The 22,527-nt window shown below is 35.3% G+C and overlaps 1 protein-coding gene across 1 annotated transcript in view; it reads right to left on the bottom strand.

Moving 5' to 3' along the window:
* Positions 1-22,527, bottom strand: part of ERP44 (endoplasmic reticulum protein 44) — a 117,983-nt gene that overhangs the window by 58,660 nt on the left and 36,796 nt on the right. The window contains exons 2-4 of the mRNA XM_003312200.4: positions 19,868-19,940; positions 17,585-17,624; positions 11,173-11,288 (exon numbers count right to left, since the gene is read on the bottom strand). Coding sequence (XP_003312248.1) covers positions 11,173-11,288; positions 17,585-17,624; positions 19,868-19,940 — 229 coding nt within the window. The remainder of the gene's footprint in view (positions 1-11,172; positions 11,289-17,584; positions 17,625-19,867; positions 19,941-22,527) is intronic.

The following is a 22,527-nucleotide window of genomic DNA, read 5'->3' as shown; positions in this document are numbered from 1 at the left end:
ATTATACTACAGAGGTATAGTATTAGGTTGGCACAAAAGTAATTGCGGTTTTTTGCCATAAAAAAAAAAGGGCAAAAATTGCAATTACTTTTGCACCAACCTATAACCAAAACAGCATGATACTGGCATAAAGAACAGACACAGGCCAGGCGCAGTGGCTCACACCTGTAATCTCAACACTTTGGGAGGCTGAGGCTGGCGGATCACGAGAACAAGAGATCGAGACCATCCTGGCCAACATGGTGAAACCCCATCTCTACCAAAAATACACTAATTAGTTGGGTATGGTGGCACGTGCCTGTAGTCCCAGTTACTTGGGAGGCTGAGGCAGAAGAATCACTTGAACCTGGGAGGGGGAGGTTGCAGTGAGCCGAGATTGCGCCACTGCACTCCAGCCCCGCGACAGAGCAAGATTCCGACTCAAAACAACAACAACAACAACAATAAACAAATAAAAAACAGACAGATATATCAGTGCAACAGAAAATCCAGAAATAAATCCATATATCTACAGTGAACACATTTTTGACAAAGGTTCCAAGAACACACACTGGGGAAAGGACAGTCTCTTCAATAAATGGTACTGGAAGAACTGGATATCCATATGCAGAAGAATGAAACTAGACCCCTATCTCTTGCCATACACAAAAAATCAAATCAAAATGGATTAACGACTTAAATCTCAGACTTCAAACTATGAAACTACTACAAGAAAACATTGGGGAAACTCTCCAGGACACTGGAGTGGGCAAAGACTTCTTGAGCAATCTCCGATAGGCACAGGCAACCAAAGTAAATAAATGGACAAATAGGATCACATCAAGTTAAAAAGCTTTTGCACAGCAAAGGAAACAATCAACAAAGTGAAAAGACAACCCACATAACTGGAGGAAATATTTGCCAACTATCCATCTGACAAGGGATTAATAATGAAAATATATAGGGAACTCAAACAACTCTATACTCAAAAATGTAATAATCTGATTAAATAATGAGCAAAATATTTGAATAGACATTTCTCAAATGAAAACATACAAATGGGAAACAGGTATATAAAAACGTGCACAACATCACTGATCGTCAAAGAAATGCAAATCAAAACTACAATGAGATACTATCTCACCCCAGTTAATATAGCTTTCATTCAAAAGACAGGCAATCAAATGCTGACGAGTATAAGGTGAAAAGAGAACCCTCTTGCACTGTTGGTAGGAATGTATATTAGTACAATCGCTATGGAGAACAGTTTGGAGGTGACTCAAAAAAAGTAAAAATAGAACGACCATATGATCCAATGATCCCAATGCTAGGTATACACCCAAAGGAAAGGAAATCAGTATATGCAAGAGACATTTGCACTCCCATGTTCATTGCAGCACTATTCAGAACAGGCTAGATTTGGAAGCAACCTAAGTGTCCATTGACAAACAAATGGATAGAGAAAATGTGGTACATACACATAATGGAGTATTACTAATCCATAAAAAAAAGAATGAGATCCTGTCACTTGCAACAACATGGATGGAACTGGAGGTTACTAGGTTAAGTGAAATAAGCCAGGCACAGGAAAACATTGCATGTTCTCACTTAACTGTGGGAGCTAAAACTTAAAACAACTGAACTCATGGAGATAGAGCATAGAAGGATGGTTACCAGAGGGTGGAAAGGGTAGTCGAGGGTCAGGGAGGGATGGTGAATGGGTACAAAAAAGTAGTTTGAAAGAATCAATAGGCCGGGCGCAGTGGCTCATGCCTGTAATCCCAGCACTTTGGGAGGCCGAAGCGGGCGAATCATGAGGTCAGGAAATCGAGACCATCCTGGCTAACATGGTGAAACCCAGTCTCTACTAAAAATACAAAAAATTAGCCAGGCATGGTGGCGGGCACCTGTAGTCCCAGCTACTCAGGAGGCTGAGGCAGGAGAATGGCCTGAACCTAGGAGGTGGAGCTTGCAGTGAGCCGAGATAGCGCCACTGCACTCCAGCCTGGGCAACAGAGCGAGACTCCGTCTCAAAAAAAAAAAAAAAAAAAAAAAAAAGGATAAATAAGACATAGTATTTGCTAGCACAACAGGGTGACTATAGTAAAAACTAATTTAATTGTACTTTTAAAAATAACTTAAACCGTATGATTCGATCTCAATCGTTTTAAAGACAAAGGATAAATGCTTGAAGTCATGGATACCCTGATGTGACTACTACGGACTTCAAAATATCTTTTGGCCTGGCACAGTGGCTCACGCCTGTAGTCCCAGAACTTTGGGAGGCTGAGGCGGGTGGATCACTTGAGGTCAGGAGTTCGAGACCAGCCTGGCCAACATGGTGAGACCCTGTCTCTACTAAATCTACAAAAATTAGCTGGCCGTGGTGGCGCACACCTGTAATCCCAGCTACTCAAGTGGCTGAGGCACAAGAATCGCTTGACCACTGGAGGCAGAGGTTGCAGTGAGCTGAGAACGCGCCACTGTACTCCAGCCTGGGAGACAGAGCAAGACTCTGTCTCAAACAGAAAAAAAAAAATTCTTGTAATCCATAAAAATATACACCCTACTATGTATCTACAAAAGTTAGATAAAAATAAATTACCTCTAGACAGGAGAAATAAGTTCTAGTGTTGTTCTACAGCACTGTAGGGTGACTGTAGTTAATAATAATTTATTGTATATTTTTGAGTACCAGAAGAGAGGATTGTCCTGATGTAACCATTAAACATTATATACATGTATTCAAATATTACTCTGTATCTCATAAATGTTTATCACATATGAATTAAAAATATAACTGATAAGAAAGCTTTGTGTTGTAGTTCATTTTTTCTTTTGTACATAAAATTTTGCCTTACAACCAATGATGAGTTAGACTGGGTATAAACTATGGCAGTATTTATTTCATTTTTGGAAAATAATGATAACTGTAGTGCCTACAAAACAGTTCATAAGTGCTGGTACTGTTTACTATTCATTTATCTATCCATCTGTTCAACAATTACAACTGAACACCTACTATGTGCTAGATACCATTCCAGTGCTAGGAATAGAAGGGTAAAAACATAAGGTCTCTACTCTCACAGAGCCATTTTATCATTATTATTGTCATTATTAACATCACTGCTGCTGCTGCTACTACTAGTTGTTTCCACAGGCTAGAATATTAAATGAAATTCTTTTTTTTTAATGGACAGAACAGTATGAACATATTAAACGAAATTCTTAAATGAATGAAAATGAAAAACTCAGGACAACCACACAGAGAACTGTGGGTCAGTTTCTAGAAGCCATCAAGTAGCTCAACTCTAAGCATTCCTCAAAATGCTGGCAAAAGCCTATTCAAAGAAAGTTTTTAAAAATTCAATAATTGTGTTGAAGGTCATTTATTACAGTGAAAATAAGCAAATTACAATTAACAATATCACAATACTCTGTATACTGCAGATTTCTAGCTTCTTACACATACTTTTTCAAAAACTCCAAGGAAGTAAGGCGCTTCTAGCTTTTTCCTTAATCAATGACAAACTACAGGTTCAGGACTTTTAAAATACCAAGTTTCTAAAAATTTGTAAAATTTCAAACTTACCAAAAAATTGCAATTGCATTTTTATTTATATAATGACCCATTATAGAGTATTTAAACAGACTATTTTATAATCTGTAATAGGACATTTTAAGTTGTTTTTATTCAGAAATGGGCGAATTCTCCATTTCTATGGGGAATTCAATTTAAATTACTTTATTTTGACTTTCAAATAGCATAGTTAACTGATAAAAGCTGTATCGTCCTGGGTTCCAGTCTGGCTCCCTCCATTTACTATGCAACCTTGGGAAATAACTTAGCCTCTCTGTATCTTTCAGCCTCTTCATCAGTAAAATGGTAACACAGTCCAACTCTCTGAAAGGTCAGTGCTCTCTCCTACCTCAGAAACTTCACATCTACAGCTACTTCCATCTAAAACACTCTTCTTCCACTACTTCACTTGAAAATTCCTACTCTTCCTTCACTTTTTTTAATCATTTCCTCGAAAACGTCTTCCCTATCCCTGCAGACTAAGTCAGACTCATCATTTTGTAGCATTCAATACCTTCCCGTCAGAATAGATATCACAATTTGCGATTGTGTATTGTACTCTCTTGCCTTTCTGGGTGTGTTTGGTTCATTGCTGTAGCTATAGAACCTTCTACATAGCATTACATAAGGTAGGCATACATTTTTTTGTTGTTAAATGAATAATACTACTTAACTAGAGGTGTAATGTGTCGTGGTAAAGATAACTAAAATATCCGAAAGAACATGTCTAAAATCAAGTAAGCACTCAATAAGTAGTAGGGTTTTTTCCCAGGCAATTTGACTAGAAACTTTTTACAGGAACTTTTCCAAGAAATAATACTGTGACTTTGGATAAAAGGTCTCAGTGAAGCAGTGAGTTGGAAGCAAGGCAGACAGACTAAAGTACTCAAGGGCAGGACAGAGTAGGCTAACATAATACCAGACAGGTGATTGATACAAACAAGACATACGTGGGCATGATGATATCTTGATTCTGAGGCCACCTTCTGTCCTTGCTAAGAAGCTTCTTACAGATCTTCTGCCTAACAAAAACTAATCCTAAAGCAACAAGTAGGTACACTTGGTTGGAAAGAATACTGTAAGGAAATACAGACCACAAGAATTAAAGCTTTTAATTTGCAAAAAAAACCTAATTGTCTAAGTAGAAAATCTATGGACTGTATTTATAAAACTTATTGGAGCTAATAAGTTTTAGTATATAGGGTCAATATAAAAAATCAATCTTATTTCTATAAACTAGCAACAAAAAAACTAAAAATTAAAATTTAACAATCAATGCCATTTATAACAGCACCCCAAAATAAGAAATACTTACTGAGAGATATCACAAAAGATGACCAAAACATGAGAAAAAAAAAATACCAGGCAAGCCCAAAATGAAGGACATTCTACAAAATTCTTAAAGAATATTACTCAAAACTGTCAAGGTTGTAAAAAATGAAGACTGAGAAACAAATAGATCAAAGGTAACCAGGAAGACATTATGCCTAAAAGTGATACTCTAGAACAACAACAACAACAAAAAGATATTAAGTGGAAGAGGGATAAAATCCAAATAAAATCCAAATGTGCCATAGTAATATAAGATGTTGATGTTAGGGCAAAATAGATAAGGAATATAAGGGAATTCTCTGTATTATTTTTGCAACTATAATCTACATATGATCTACAATTATTCCAGAAATAAAGTTTATTCTTAAAGTATCATTTACAATAGCATCAAAAAAATAAGAAATACTTAGGAATAAATCTGATAAAGCTATCCAAGACATGTAGGCTGAAAAACCACAAAGCATTGCTGGAAGAAACTGAAAATGCCTAAATAAATGGAGAGATATACAATCTTCATGGATTTGAAGAATCAGTATCATTAAAATAACAATTTCCCACAAATTGCCCTGAGGATTCAAAGTAACCCCAGTTAAAATCCCAGTCGCCTTTTATGTTGTCATTAAAAATTAGCAAGCTGATTCTAAAAGTTAAATGGAAATCTAAATCAACCAGAACTGCCAAACAACTCTGAAAAAAAAGTACAAAGTTGAAAGCTTTACCTGACCAGACTTCAAAACTCTTTATAAGCTATAGTAATCTACGAAGTACTGGTATAAGCACAAACAGATCAACAGTATAGAAGAGACAGAACAGAAATAGACCCACACATACAGTGTCAGTTTATTTCAGCAAAGATGCAATGACAGTGAAGAAAGGATAGTCTTTTCAACAAATAATGCCAGAACCATATGCAAACAATTGAACTCCAATTCATACACTATGCCACATGTAAAAATTAATTCCAAATGGATCACAGACATAAGTATAAACCTTCATACTACCACATTTATAAAAGAAAACATAGCAGAAAATCTTTGTGATCCTGTGTGAGGCAAAGACTTCTTAGATACAACATCAAAACTATAATCCATTTTAAAAACTGACAGTAAGACTGCACCAACATTAAGAACATCTTCTCTTCAAAAGACACTCAAGTTGGAGGTCTCATACTTCCTGATTTCAAAACATACTGCAAGACTACAGTAATCAAAAAGTGTGGAACTGGCATAAAACAGACATACAGACCATGGTACAGAGTCCAGAAATAACCCCTCAAATATATAGTAAAATGATTTTTGATGAGGATGCCAAGGCCATTCAATGGGGAAAGAACAGTCTCTTCAATAAATGATGCTGGAAAACCTAGAAGTACACATGCAAAATAATAAAGTTGGGCCCTTACCTTGTTCCATACACAAAAATTAACTCAAAATAAATGAAAGACCTGAATATAAGACCTAACACTCGTAAACTCTCTAAACACTCTAAAACTCTTAGAAGAAAACATAGGAGAGTAAAGCTTCATGACATTAGATTGCAATTATATCTTGGATATAACATCTAAAGCACAGTCAACCAATGTAAAAATACATAAGATAGACCACACTACTATCAAAAATTTCTATGACTCAAAGGACACAATTAACAGAGTGAAAAGGCAACCTACAGAACAGGAGAATTTATTTGCAAATCATATATATGAGGGGTGAATATCTAGAATATACAAAGAACTCCTACAACTCAACATCAACAACAAAAACCCAAATAACCTGATTTTAAAATGGGCAGAGGAGTTGAATAAATATTTCTCCAAAGAAGATATACAAATGACCAATAAGCATGTGAAAAAATACTGAACATCACTAATTATTAGGGAAATGCAAACCAACACCACAATGAGATACCATCTCACACCCATTAGTATGGCTGCTATAAACAAACAAACGAACAAAAACAGAAAATAGAGCCCACAGAGTCACACACACCGTAGTCCCAGCTACTCAGGAGACTGAGTGGGAGGATCCCTTGAGCCCAGGAGTTGGCTGGGTGGAGGGGGGAGGGATAGCATTAGGAGATATACCTAATGCTAAATGACGAGTTAATGGGTGCAGCACACCAACATGGCACATGTATACATATGTTAACAAACCTGCACGTTGTGCACATGTACCCTAAAACTTAAAGTATAATAATAATAAAATTAAAAAAAAATAAAAACAACAACAAAGAGAAAATAAGAGTGCAGGTGAGGGTGTGGAGAAACTGCAACCCTTAGGTACTCCTAATGAAAATGTAAAATGATACAGCTGCTATGAAAGATGGTATGATGTTTCTTCAAAAAATTAAAAACTACCATATGATCTAGCAATTCCACTGCTGGATATATATTTTTAAAAAACTGGGAACTTTCTTTAAAGGTCTCAAAGAGATATTAGTACACTCATGTTCATAGCACCATTATTCACAATAGCCAAGGGGCAGAATCAACCCGTGTTCTTGATGGATGATAAACAAATCGTGGTATATACATACCACGAAATATTATTCAGCCTTAAAAAGTAGGGAAATTCTGACGCATGCTACAACACGAATGAGCCTTGCGGACATTATGCTAAGTGAAATATGCCAGTCACAAAAAGACAGATACTGTATGATTCCACTTATGTGGAGTACCCAGAGTAATCGCATTTGTAGAAAAAGAAGGTAGAAAAGTGGTTGCCAGGGGCTGGGGAGAATGGGCAATGGGAAGCTGTTGTTTAACGGGTGTAGAGCTTCAGTTTTGCAAGATGAAGAACTGGAGACTGGTTGCACAACAATGTGAATACATTTAACAGTATTAAATTGTACAATTTAAAATGGTAAGATAGTAATTTTATGTATATGTTACAATTTTTAAAAAAAAATACAAGGGTAGAATGGGCGAAAATATTTGCAAATTACATATGTGAAAAAAGACTTGTATTCACAATATATAAAGAACTCTCAAAACTCAGAGGGCAGGGCACAGTGGCTCATGCTTGTAATCCCAGCACTTTCAGAAGCCGAAGCGGAACAATCACTTTAGCCCAGGAGTTTGAGACCAGCCTGGGCAACATAAGGAGACCTGTCTCTAAAAATATTTTTTTAAATTAGCTGGGTGTGGTGGCACATGCTACTTGGGGGGCTGTGGTGGAAAGGTCACTGGGGCCTGGAAGGTCCGAGACTGCAGTGAGCCAAGATTGTGCCACTGCACTACAGCCTGGGCGAGACAGTGAGACCCTGTCACAAACAAATAAATAAACAAATTTCAATAAGAAAATAAACAATCCAATAAAAAATGTGTAATATTTGAACAGACACATCATCACAGATACATGAATGTATATAAACATGTAAGAATATTCTCAACATCATTAATTATTAGAAAAATGCAAATTAAACCACAAGGAGACACCACTTCACACATATTGGAATATGTAAAATTAAATAGACTATCCACTCCAAGTTTTGACAAGAATATGGAACAACTGGAACTCTCATGTACTATTAGTGGATATATAAAATAGAACAAATACTTTGGAAAATAGTTTGGCAGTTTCTTAAAAAGTTAAACATGGACCTACCATATGACCTAGCATTTCACATCTAGGTATTTGCTCAGGGAAAATGAAAACATATGTATAAAGATTTATATCTGAATGTTTATAACAGCTTTATTTGTAATCCTTATTTGTATAAAGATTTATATCTGAATGTTCATAACAGCTTTACTTGTAATAGCCAGCAAGTCGAAACAACCCAAATGTCTGTCAGGAAGTGAACAGATAAACAAATTGTGGTATATAGCCACACAATAGAATGCCACTAAATAATAAGAAATAATATATGCAACATGAAACAATCTCAAAATAAACATAGTAAGTCCAGAAAAAAAAAAAAACCCAGACAAAAAAAACCTCATACTGTATGATTCACTTATATAAAATTCTAGAAAATGCAAACTAATCTCCAGTGACGGAAAGTAGATGGTCCTTAAGGATGATGAAGATGAGGTATAGAAGGGACAGACAGGGACCACAGAGGGGTACAAGGAAAATTTTGGAGGATGACAGCTATGCTCAATATCTTGATTGTGGTGATGGTTTCATGGATACACACATGTATCAAAACCTATAAAATTATAAAATTTAAATTTGTGTAACATATGTCAATTATACCTCAATAAATCTCTTTTAAAAACTGCTTTAGGATTGAACAATCTATTTTTCAAAGCACTGATACGTATATCAGTATATAAATTAAAGTTGTTTAAATGGTTAGGAAAAAAAAAAATTCGACCACAGAATAATCTGCCTAAAAGGCATTTCTCTTTAGAACACAGAATTCTTAAGGTTCTTCCAGTCCAAAACCTCTACAATCTAATTGGCACATAAGAGGTTAACAAAACTACAGTTTGTCTTACAATCTCTAAAGAGACTGTGGAAAATGTAAATACATTAATCAATAAGGGTTTCATAACAATCATTTCTTTAAAAGAATTACATAGAAGAGAAAAAATATTCAGAGAGATGCATAATACCTCAAAATATGCATAATACCTCAGATAACTTGCTGGTGGATTGAAAAGCATCTGAACTGTGCTATTTGCTCCCATAAAAAGAAAGCTTACTAGCAATGATGTCAGATTTTCTTCAAAAGTTATCTGTTTAAAAGATGGAATAAATGATATTTATGGTTCAAGGATATAAGTATTAAATTTTCTTCCCAATGAATGTAAGCTTTAGAGCATAATTTCCAATTTTATGGTTCAAATTCAGTAAAAGTAGGAAGTCTTATCTGCACTGTAACATCTAATTAAATACATAAAGAATAGAAAGATTTGAAATGAGAACCCACACCAAAAACATGTTCTCTGTCAGCGAAAGGTCGGAGAAAAGATCTGGAAAGCAGTGTGAAAATGTAGCCCATGTCTGTACTGACAACCTTTTATTGCTCCCTTCACCCTATCTAGTTATGAATTTCAGCAGACAGAAATATGGGGTGGGGCTCAGAAGACTGTGAAATGATTTACTATTGGAAAATGCCTTGCTGCCTAGTGCAAAGCTATACCAATAACTCCCCAAAATGTTTGAAAAGAAAAGAGCAAATGAAGGCATTTGGTCAGAAAATCAGGATTCAAATTCGGGCTTTACCAGACACTGAGCTATGTAACATTGATTAAGCCACTTCATATCCATTTCCTCATCAGTAAAATGAAAAGTTAGGTGTGTGTACACACATACTAATTTTAATCAGTAGGTTAAGTATAAAAAAATAGAAAACTTGAAGAATGGGAGACAGTTCTGTATTCACACCAACTTACAAATAACTCAATGCAATAGCTTTTCGTGAGCAGTCTCTGTCTCCCAGAAACTGTCAGATGCTTGAGACACAGAGATTAATAAGTGGTTTGGTCTCCTCTTAAAAGTGAGCATTAAAAAAAGAAAGAAAAAAAAATTCCTGCCTTGATGAACAGACAATGCAGCTGATAAGACAACTAAGACACAATGAACCAGAACTACCAAATACAATGAGTTTAGCACGATGAGAGAGGAAAGTTCAAGTATAATGGGAACACACAGGAGGAAACACCACTAGCAAGATCACTAGTTCAAGTTAGACAAATCCGTCATGTATACGAAAAACCATGAGGATTTTATAGAGAATGCTCCACCAGGACAAGCAAAATGCAAGAGGTTGGATTTTAAGAGCCTAAGCTAAGTTTCTTAACACTCTTAATAATTATAATCAGTTGCTACAGCTAATTAGACTCAAAAATAGTCTAAACCAGAATCTTTTCAAAACAGAATCTTTTCAAAAACAGAAACACACAAAAATCTGAGACTATCTTATTTGAAATGACTATAAATGGTATTTTCACATGATTCTAAAACTAACAGAAATCCATTTTTTCTTCTAATACTACATTTCAATCTTATTTACTGATTTTGGTATTTGCTTTGGTAGAAAACACTGCTAGTTTTGTTCCCTACGCTTGACCTACTGTAATTTTTAAAATAACAACAAAAAAACCTTCACACAAGCAAAATGGAAAGTAGTGTTCTAAGTACATAAAAATTAAATAGTAACAATTTAACTAAGGTCACTAGAACCTTTTCGGTTTGTTCTCCACTTAAAAGCAGAGCATTTAAAAAAAAAAGAAAAGGAAAAAAAAAAGAAAAGAAAAGAAAAGAAAAAATGTGTATGTGTGCCTGTGTTTGGGATGGGACAGTTTCTTCTAGACTTCCTATTGAGGTACTTACAGTGCTGATCACAATCAACTCTGGCAAACACTACTTGATTTTCATTTGGAAATTCTTCCTTAATGACATCGGAAGCTTCCTCAAAAATTGGATGCAACATCTGACTGAAACGACACCTATACACAGAGAAGGATGCCAATTAGAAATGAAAAGCAGAAGTAATAAAATCTTATTTCCGTTATTGCCCACTGACATTTGATATAGGCATAATAAACGACTATGCGAGATAATCACACACTTAATTTAATCATGGACCCTGACGTCATTCAATGGAGATGAAGACAATTTTAAGTTCAAAGACTGTATACCAATTCTAAGAATGTATAATAGATTTTGGTTTTATTCATCTTAAGACAATTGCCAGTATTATGGAGCACACAGCTAAGGATCTCTTGCAGAGGTCATAAAACAAGTCTGAAATAAGCCCTCTACAAAGTACTATTAGGATTTGTAACTACTGAGGCTTGAACATTTATGAAAAATTAGCTTTCTCTATTTTATTTATTTTTAATTTTTTTTGAGACAGGGTCTTATTCTGTTGCCCAAGTTGGAGGGCAGGGGCACAATCTGAGCTCACTGCACCCTCCACCTCCAGGGCTCAAGCAATCCTCCCACCTCAAAATAATAAAATTTTAGACTATTGTGTAAAATATTTTAACTGTATTGCAAATATTAGACCTCTCCACCTGGCTAGTTCTATCAAATCTCACAGGCAAGTTAACACACTAAATAAATAAGTTATATTAAAAGAATATATGGTATATAATTAACTATTTCCCCTCAAAATTTACCCCTTGATAAAATGGGCTTTTATATCTGTAAACATACTAAATACAGTAAGTCCAGAAGCAAATATCTTAAATTCCTAACCAAGACTTCCTGTCTATATTTTCTTTTTTCTTTTACTTTAAACACAAGGCACAAACCCCCACAATATTCTACAAACTTGTTACTTCTAACTGTCCCTTAATCAAGCCAAACATTTCACAAATACAGTCATGTGGTGTTTAACGACAGGGATACACTCAGAAATACACCATTAGGCGATTTCTTCATTACGTGAACATCATAAAGTATACTTACACAAACCTAGACGGTATAGCCTAGCATGCACCTACACTATAGGGTATACAGCCTCCTACTGCTCCTAGGCTACAAACCTGTACCACATGTTAATATACTAAATACTGTAGGCAACTGTAACACAATAGCAGGTATCTAAACACAGAAAAGTTACAGTAAAAATACGGTATTATATATGGGACTTCTGTCATTGACCTAAACATCATGTCATGGATGACTATGTTCTAGGTAATTAAAGGGACCCAATAAGAAGGGGAAGAATCAGAATTAGCAACCAGCTGGGTTAGAATGGCCATTCTCTTATGGAAGAAGTATTAAGAATATGTAAACAAACTACAATTGCTACTGTTGCTTCCAGAGCCCTTTTCCACCAAATTTACTTAAATGATGTCAGTGAACAGTTTAATCCACATGTAATTAGTTCATACATATTAGCTTTAATACAATAAAAATATTGGAAAGCCTGTGAAAGGATGCAAACATTATACTTCCTCCCTATTTCTTCTTGTATATATATATATCTCTTCTAGCCCACTCACCTGACTTCCTAAGGAGATGTCCTAGAATATATCAAGGAGACACATCTGTATCTTCAATCTCTTGCTTTCAAGTGGCTCTTTCCTCTTTTAGCATTCTTAAATCTCTCCCATCAGGGATAAGAGGATGGGGTCTGTGGACATCATGGACCGTGTCTTATTTGACTATGTATTCTAATAAACATTCAATATATGTATTAAATGAATAAATTGATAGAATGGAGGAACTGGAGCGGCTAGGACCGCAGGTTTGTGGGTTCTTACAGTTTGCTGAAAATAAGGTAGCTGGAGGGCAAGGGAGGCAAGGAGTAGGGGCTGATTAATGGTTTCTTGAAAAATTTAGATCTGACCTAGTGAAGAAAGAGCGGGCAAGCCTCTTTATGGCTTAAGGGCGACGTAAAAAAACACATCAAGGGCTTCTTTTCTCTAGATTGTCCAGTTTGCCACTCATTAAGTATTTAAGCATGGTTCATGTTTAAAATAGGACCTGTCTTAATACAGGTTGAATGCCCCTAATCTAAAAATTCAAAATGCTTCAAAATCTAAAACTGTTTGAGCACTGACAAGATGCTCAAAGGAAATGCACATTGAAGCATTTTGGATTTCGTATTTTTGGGGTTAGGGATGTTGAACCAGTAAGTATAAGGCAAACATTACCAAATCTGAAAAAATCCAAAAACTGAAACACTTCTGGTCTCAAGTATTTCAGATAAGGGATACTCAACCTGTACCAAAAGATGAAAAGGGAAAATGAAATAAAAGTTCAATTCCATAATTACTGTACCTTCATACATGTGTATCCATACACATGGGAATGTTACATTTATAAAAGGAACATCACAAAAGCAATGGATCTATTAAAAGGGCCTAAGGGTCATCTAAACCTAATCTTCAATCTAGTGCTTAAATCAATCCTTAACAAACCTACCAAATAGATAAGTCTTTGCAGAGATATTTTGAGGGCACTTACTAATATGATCTAGTTAGAGAAAAAAATAAGCTTTGCAGTTAGGCATACCTGAATTTAAATCCCAGTTCCACCACTTACTAGCCATATGACCTTTCTGAGCCTCAATTCCTCAACCTAAAAGGAAATTATAATACCTACCTACAGAGTAGTTCTGAGCATTAAAAAAAAACCTATGTAAAGAGTCTGGATGGGGATGGTTAATAAGTACAAAAATATAGTTAGAATGAGTAAGATCTAGTAGGATGACTAAACAGAAATGTATTGTACATTTTTAAATAACTAAAAGAGTAAAACTGGAATGTTTGTAACAAAAATGATGAATCCTTGAATTGATGAATACTCCATTTACCCTGATGTGTGTTTTTTTGTTTGTTTTTGTTTTTGTTTGAGACGGAGTCTCGCTCTGTCACTCAGGCTGGAGTGCAACAGTGTGATCTCAGCTCACCGCAACCTCCGCCTGCTGGCTTCAAGCAATTCTCCTGCCTCAGCCTCCCAAGTAGCTGGGATTACAGGTGCCCGCCACGTCCGGCTAATTTTTTGTATTTTTAGTAAAGACGGGGTTTCACCATGTTCGTCAGGCTAGTCTGGAACTCCTGACCTCAGGTGACCTGCCCGCCTCGGCCTTCCAAAGTGCTGGGATTACAGGCGTGAGCCACTGTGCCCAGCCATGTGATTATCCTACTGTGTACACCTCTATCAAAATATCTCATGTGCCCCATAAATATATATACCTACTATGTTCCCATAAATATTAGGTAATTTTAAAAAAATAGTCTGGCACAAAACAGCATTATTAACCACCTACTACAGTATTACTCAAGGAGCTGCAGTATTTTTAAGCACCTCTATTACAGAATTATTAAACTGTGCCACATCCATAACTTCCAGAATGAACTCAGAGTCTAGACTTTGAGGCCACATAGTATTAAGTCTATGTCTTACAGCCAATTACCCAAGCTTTTTCAGCCATATAAAAGAGTATTAATTCATCAACAACTTAAGGTATTCTTTAGGTAATGTTTTCCCAAATAACTCAGTCCATGTTTCCAATTCAGTTTTTTCAAAAGATCAGCAGCACATTCTATTACTCTTTCTTGCAACACACAAAATCTCTCAGTCAGGAGAAAGTCGTTCTAGTTTTTCTTCAGACATCATCTAGTTGGGTAACCTTGGGAAAGTACTTCAATCCCCTGGATCTCAGTTTTCTTATTTTATTTTATTTTTATTTTTATTTTTTCTTTTTTTTTTTTATTATACTTTAAGTTTTAGGGTACATGTGCACATTGTGCAGGTTAGTTACATATGTATACATGTGCCATGCTGGTGCGCTGCACCCACTAACTCGTCATCTAGCCTTAGGTATATCTCCCAATGCTATCCCTCCCCCCTGCCCCCACCCCACCACAGTCCCCAGAGTGTGATATTCCCCTTCATGTGTCCATGTGATCTCACTGTTCAATTCCCACCTATGAGTGAGAATATGCGGTGTTTGGTTTCTCGTTCTTGCGATAGTTTACTGAGAATGATGATTTCCAATTTCATCCATGTCCCTACAAAGGACATGAACTCATCATTTTTTATGGCTGCATAGTATTCCATGGTGTATATGTGCCACATTTTCTTAATCCAGTCTATCATTGTTGGACATTTGGGTTGGTTCCAAGTCTTTGCTATTGTGAATAATGCCGCAATAAACATACGTGTGCATGTGTCTTTATAGCAGCATGATTTATAGTCATTTGGGTATATACCCAGTAATGGGATGGCTGGGTCAAATGGTATTTCTAGTTCTAGATCCCTGAGGAATCGCCACACTGACTTCCACAATGGTTGAACTAGTTTACAGTCCCACCAACAGTGTAAAAGTGTTCCTATTTCTCCACATCCTCTCCAGCACCTGTGGTTTCCTGACTTTTTAATGATTGCCATTCTAACTGGTGTGAGATGATATCTCATAGTGGTTTTGATTTGCATTTCTCTGATGGCCAGTGATGATGAGCATTTTTTCATGTGTTTTTTGGCTGCATAAATGTCTTCTTTTGAGAAGTGTCTGTTCATGTCCTTCGCCCACTTTTTGATGGGGTTGTTTGTTTTTTTCTTGTAAATTTGTTTGAGTTCATTGTAGATTCTGGATATTAGCCCTTTGTCAGATGAGTAGGTTGCGAAAATTTTCTCCCATGTTGTAGGTTGCCTGTTCACTCTGATGGTAGTTTCTTTTGCTGTGCAGATTGGACTACATAATCTTCTACCAAATTTTTTGGCTATTAATACATCTTGACAACCCTAATTTACTTTGAAAAATGCTACCTTTGAGACATATTTTATAAACAGCATTTTCTCTGTGTATCTTCAACTTTTTACTAAAGTTCTTTAAATAATCATACCATATATACATTCATTCAGTAGACATTATGTACTTATCAGCCACATTTTAAGCAAAGTGCTTGGGGATTAAAGTTGAAAATAAAACTATGGTATGTATTCTCACAGAGCAAACAATGTAGCAGAGAGTCACCAACTAGGATTATAGCCTACAAGTGTTATGATTGGGTAAGTATGGGTGTTACCGGAAATAACAGAAGGGCTCCTAATCAGAGTCAAGAGTAGGGGTAGGTGTATTGATCCAGGAAGATAACCTGAAGAAAATGGCATCTAATCTAAGACTTGAAAGATTAGAACTTAACTAAGTAAAGAAGTGGGCGACAGAAGAATGATCCATCCAGGCAGGGGAAATATCATGCCTCACAGTCCAGTGATGAAATACAGAATTTTATAGGAATTGAAAGAAGTTTAGTATAATTGGAGCAGAATGTGGAAGTGGAGAGAGGCCAGACATAGCAGCTACAGAGGGAATAAGAGACCAGTTCATAAGGGGCCTTCTGGGTCAAAGTAAAGGATTTAAACTTTAACCCAAAGGTAATGTAAACATTTTAAGGGCTTTAAGAAGGGGTATAAACTAATCTTATTTACACTGTAAGAAAGATAACTCTGGCTTACATTGTAGAGAACAGAATGGAGATACGTAAGACTAGAGGCACAGAAAAGAAATGAGGAGACTGTAGCATGAATTTTAAGTAAATGACAGGACTGTGGCCTGGAGTACGGTAGTGACAGCTAGTAGGTGGTAAGCCTTAAAGGGTCAGATAAGATACAGAGTGTCTAGGGATAAAGACTATGCTGAATCTTTCCAGCTAAATCTCCCTTGTGTTTCAGAATCTTTCCAGCTGAATCTCCCTTCTTCCTATCTCCATGCCATATTCTGTAACATCTACTATATACCATGTTGTTCTAGATGCTGGGAATACTGAGTATGCCATTATCTCTGCCCTCAAAGTTTGTTTGCTAGGGCACAAACAAGAAAAGACAAAACATTTAGTAAGAAAAAGAAAGTGGTACATAGGGTACTGTATAAACACAAAAGACAGAGGCAGCAGATTCTATAAATTTAAAAACGTCAACATTATTTTTCCTTCTAAACTTGACATAGCCAAATCATGACTTATAAACACTACCCTTCTTCCACAGTCAGGACAAATACGGAATTGCAATATGTGTTCCCTTTGAGTCGGGGGTGGAGAGAGTCATATTTGAGTTATATGTTACTTGTTTTAAGATATAAGATAACAGAATCAGCTCTATTTCTTTCTTAAAACAGAAATCCTTACCAAATTAAACTACTTCCCTTGTGGATGAAACTTAATTGACTTTATGTACGGAATACTGTCTTGAAATAGAAAAAGCCTTCCCTTCCCCTTTCTAGCAAAGAAAAATTAACCTTTAGCAAGTAAAAACAAACCCAAACCCAAACAATAAGATTACTTACCAGTCAGCATAAAAATTTACTAAAGCAACATCAGCATTGTCTGAAATTGAAAGACAAAACCAAATAAGATATTTGTAATAATTTTGACATAATTAAAGGTACAGTTTCATTATGATCTTTGTCCAATATAAGGGTCCACTTAAAAAAACACAGTAACTATTATCTCTCACTCAGAAACCTAGAGTCATGGACAGCTTATATAATTTATGGGAAACTTTGTCTCTTTTCTCTGTATGCTTTATCTTTATAAGTTCACTGTATCTTTTATTTTATGGAGACTGGGTCTCACTCTGTTGCCCAGGCTAGAGTGCAGTGACATGATCAAAACCCAGTGCAGCCTCAAACTCCTGGGTTGACGTGATCCTCCCACTTCACCCTCCCAAGTAGCTAGGACTACAGGCAAACACCACCACACCTGGCTAATTTTTGTATTTTTTTGTAGAGACAGGATCTGGTTATATTGCCCAGGCTGGTCTCGAACTCCTGGCCTCAAGCAACTTCCCACCTTAACCTTCCAAAGTGCTGGGATTACAGGCATGAGCCATCACACCGGGCTTCCTTCGTTGCATCTTAAATGAATTTAAAGCAAATGTGAAATAAAGTCCAGATAAGGCAAGTAAGCTACTATCATAAAAAGTAAAGTGGAATGATCTGTATTTTATTTTTTGATCTTCCATATTCATGAATAACTGAGAATTAGTTCTGCAAATAAAATCCCACATCACAGAAAAGACCTGTATAACTAAGTTATTTTTAAACCTCACATATACCACCTAGTTGCAACAAGTAATCTACAACTAATAGTGTTGCACAAGACGCCAGTTTTTTAATTCCTATCCATTTAAGTTATTCCCCCCTACAAAAATAACAGCATCATTTGCATATCAAGATGTAAAGACATGAGAAAGATGTAGTGCTTTTTGCCTATCCCTAATTCAGAGAAACGTAAAGTCCTCAAGCACTCATGAAAATAAAACACAAAGATATTCTAGAATTTGAAAGATGACAGAAGTGAGAATGACATGTGAGTTTCAATTCCTTTCTTCCCTTTTTACCTTCAAGTTACTTTTTATATACTTGCTTATTCGCTCTAAAGCAGTGGTTCACAAACTGTGGTTCCTGGACCAGAAACACCAACATCACCTGGGAACTCACAGAAATGTAAATCCTTAAGAAATGCAAATCTTTAGGTAGGGGTCTAGCAGTTTCCTAGCAGTATAGATATTAATAAGTGTTCCAGGTGGTTCTGATACATGCTAAAGTTTATGGAACCACTCCTCTAAAGAGACTCCATAAGACAGGAATAGACTTTTAGCATTTAAAGTTCCAGGAACATAATATATTACACTCAATGAATGTTGTAACTCCTTTTGCCTCTATTATATGTGTCAGATGGAGGATTAAAAAAAGAAATCATTTATGCACACTGTACATTTTCTTAAAGCTCCTAAGTTACGATTTTCTATCAACCACATCTTCACCTTTCCTTTACTATTTTTAAAAAACAAGAAATGGTTTCTCTCAAGTTAATTATATCCACAACCACATTGTCAGCAAACAAACCATTCAGTAAAAAACTTATTAGGCCAAATGTGGTGGTTCATGCCTGTAAACCCAGCACTTTGGGAGGCCAAGATGAGAGGACTGCTTGAGGTCAGGAATTCAAGACCAGCCTGGGCAACATAGCAAGACCATGTCTCTACAAGAAAAATTTAAAATTAGCTACGTGCAGTGGAGCACACCTGTAGTCCTAGCTAACTTGGAAGGTTGAGGAAAGAGGATTGCTTGAGCCCAGGAGGTGGTCAAGGCTGAAGTGAGCTATAATATTATCATGCCACTGCACTCCAGTCTGGGTGACAAAGCAAGACCCTTTCTCTAAAATAAAAAATAAAAAAAGTACTGAGCTTAACTGGACCAATAACAATAAAAGAGATCAGAATAGGTGATCTAATTAAAGGGAAAAAAGAAAAAAAAGTCTAGGCTGTGTCCTAAGGTCATTAACATTTAGTTCTGCACAGTGAGAACTATTGGTCTCTAAGTAGGCTTATCAAAACATTTCGTGAATTGTTAAGAATGGTATCTATATCAAGTTAAATAAATAAAAAAGACTAAAAGTAACCAAAAGTGCTTTGATAATTCAGAAAGTCATGGAATTAATCAGAATGCCAGCTCTTCATCTGTGCTAGCTAACTGAGATTTTATTGGTTTTTTTTTTTTTTGTATATATAAACTAACTCTCTATAGAGAAGAAAGAGTACACTTTAAAAATATTGAGGTACTTACTTAAAATTTCATCTATATTCTCTGTATCAAGACTTGTTATTTCAGTTGTTACAGGAGTAAAAACCCAAGTTACCTGAAAATTTAAAAAATGAGAAATTAATAAATGTGTCCACAAAAGACAAATACGTAAAAGCGAAAAGTCTAAAAATAAATGTGTGATTCCACTTGTTCCTTAGAAAATTATACATCAATTGAATTGAATCTTTATTATCTAGTCTAATCTTTTACTAGATAAATGAAATAGGAGAAATATTAGCTTCTCAAACCTAGAAATTGGTCAAATAAAACTTTCTATACTTGCAAATATACAAAATAGCTTCTAAGGAATTAGGAAAACTGGGAATATACATATCTTTTCAAATTAACACTTTCAAGAACTTTATAGCACCACAAGAAAAAATTTGTGAGATTATCAGTGTTTAAAGTATAAACATAAAAACCAAAGCTAAGTCTGCTGATTCTATCCTGCCATGTTTCTAAGACAGAAGAAAATAATGAAGAATGCAAGAAAGACTTTTGCAAGTTGTAAACCAAAAGCCCTTCTGGTATAATTTTCACTTATTGGTGACAACAATGTGTTACATGAGAGGCTATTAAAAAGAAAATAAGAATGTTTTTGCACTTTAATGAACCTGAAATCCAAAGTTCAAGTTTATCAAAGAAAATCTTAGCCTCCCATCTACAAAACAAAGAAAATATAAAATTTTAAACTAAACTAGCAAATGTTTACTTATTTTAAAAAGTAAAATTTAGTGTATTTTATTTTTAGTTTCCAACTTTAATGACTTGGTGTTTGCTGCCTAAAGAGTTTTTTGTTTGAAATAGAGTTTGTGTATGGAAATTCACTTACTAAATCATTGCTTTTTACTGAATGACAACTAATGTCAGGCTCTGATCAAAGTGCTGAAGACTATTCCTTTGCCCATCCATTTCCTGAATACTTCAGCACTTATGACAGACTCAAAACTTTTATAATTCACCAACAATTCAATCTAAATGCTATAAAGAGATACAATGATGCTAGTATATACATAAGCCCAACTAATTTTTAAAAATATTTCTGGGCTGGGCATGGTGGCTCATGCCTGTAATCCCAGCACTTTGAGAGGCCAAGGCGGGCAGATCACAATGAGGTCAAAAGATCGAGACCATCCTGGCCAACATGGTGAAACCCTGTCTCTACTAAAAATACAAAAATTAGCTGGGCATGGTGGCGGGTGCCCGTAGTCCCAGCTGCTCGGGAGGCTGAGGCAGGAGAATCACTTGAACCCAGGAGGTGGAGGTTGCAGTGAGCTGAGATTGCACCACTGCACTCCAGCCTGGGCAACAGAGCAAGACTCCGTCTCAAAATATATAAATAAATATATATATATAAATATTTATAAAATATATATAAATATATATTTATAGAAATGTATATATTTATAGAAACGTATATATTTATAGAAATGTATATATTTCTAGAAACGTATATATTTCTAGAAACGTATATATTTCTAGAAACGTATATATTTCTAGAAACATATATATTTCTAGAAACGTATATATTTATAGAAACGTATATATTTATAGAAACGTATACATTTATAGAAACGTATACATTTATAGAAACGTATATATTTATAGAAATATATATATTTCTAGAAATATATATATATTTATAGAAATATATATAAATATATATATTTCTAGAAATATATATATATTTATAGAAATATATATAAATATATATATTTCTAGAAATATATATAAATATATATATATTTATTCTGTTCTTAGGAAAGGCCTAAGGATAACACTAAGTCTTATTTTTAAATTACCATTAACGGTGTAGCCAATAACTATCATGTCTGTTAGCAACCAATAAATTATACTCTCCTAAAAGTAGGCTAAATAATTGCAAATCTCCAAATATTTGACTTATAAAACTAATTTCATTATTTTCAGTGCCTCAAACATTAACTAGAAAGATCAGACTTCCCTCATTAGTCATTAGTTACTATTGATGGGGTTTAGAACACATTACTCCAAAATATGGCACATTGGCATTTGAGGAAATAGCAGAAGCAAAAAGGTCTCCCTGACCTTCTCCTGCCCTTCTTCCCTAAAACAGGTCATAAAATAATTCTCTGACATTACTCTAAAGTAGGTCTTAAGACCTCGCTAAGAGACGTATCCTCTAGACCCTGAGAAAAGGAATATCCCAATCTCTGCGGACACAGAGATACCAAGAAGAATCTAAACTAACAGTTTCCCCAGTTTATTACTATTAGATCATACCCCCTTTGTCCAGTCGTATGTCTGTACATCAACCTATGAATAAAAATAAAGTTTTTCCCACTTCTTTGGGTTGTAATTTCTGAAGGCTCCCATGTCATGTAAAACTTATATTAAATAAATTTGTATGCTTTTCTCTTGTTAATCTACCTTTTATTACAGGAGTCTCAGATATGAACCTAGAGATGGGTAAGAAATCTTTTCTACTCTACATTATCAATGTCTTAATAACAGATCCTGGCTTCATAAGTATCTGACCAGTTCTAGATAACTGTGGAACCCAATAATATTGGTAATAGCAAGATTTTACACCTGTGTGCTAAAGAAAAACTTAAGAAGGCAGAAAAATATTATCATAGAACAATGAAGTTGGCATTATTGAA

The sequence above is a fragment of the Pan troglodytes genome, chromosome 11, assembly GCF_028858775.2.
Source record: "Pan troglodytes isolate AG18354 chromosome 11, NHGRI_mPanTro3-v2.0_pri, whole genome shotgun sequence".
Taxonomy (NCBI): domain Eukaryota; kingdom Metazoa; phylum Chordata; class Mammalia; order Primates; family Hominidae; genus Pan; species Pan troglodytes.
This window is presented reverse-complemented; position numbering and strand designations above follow the sequence as displayed.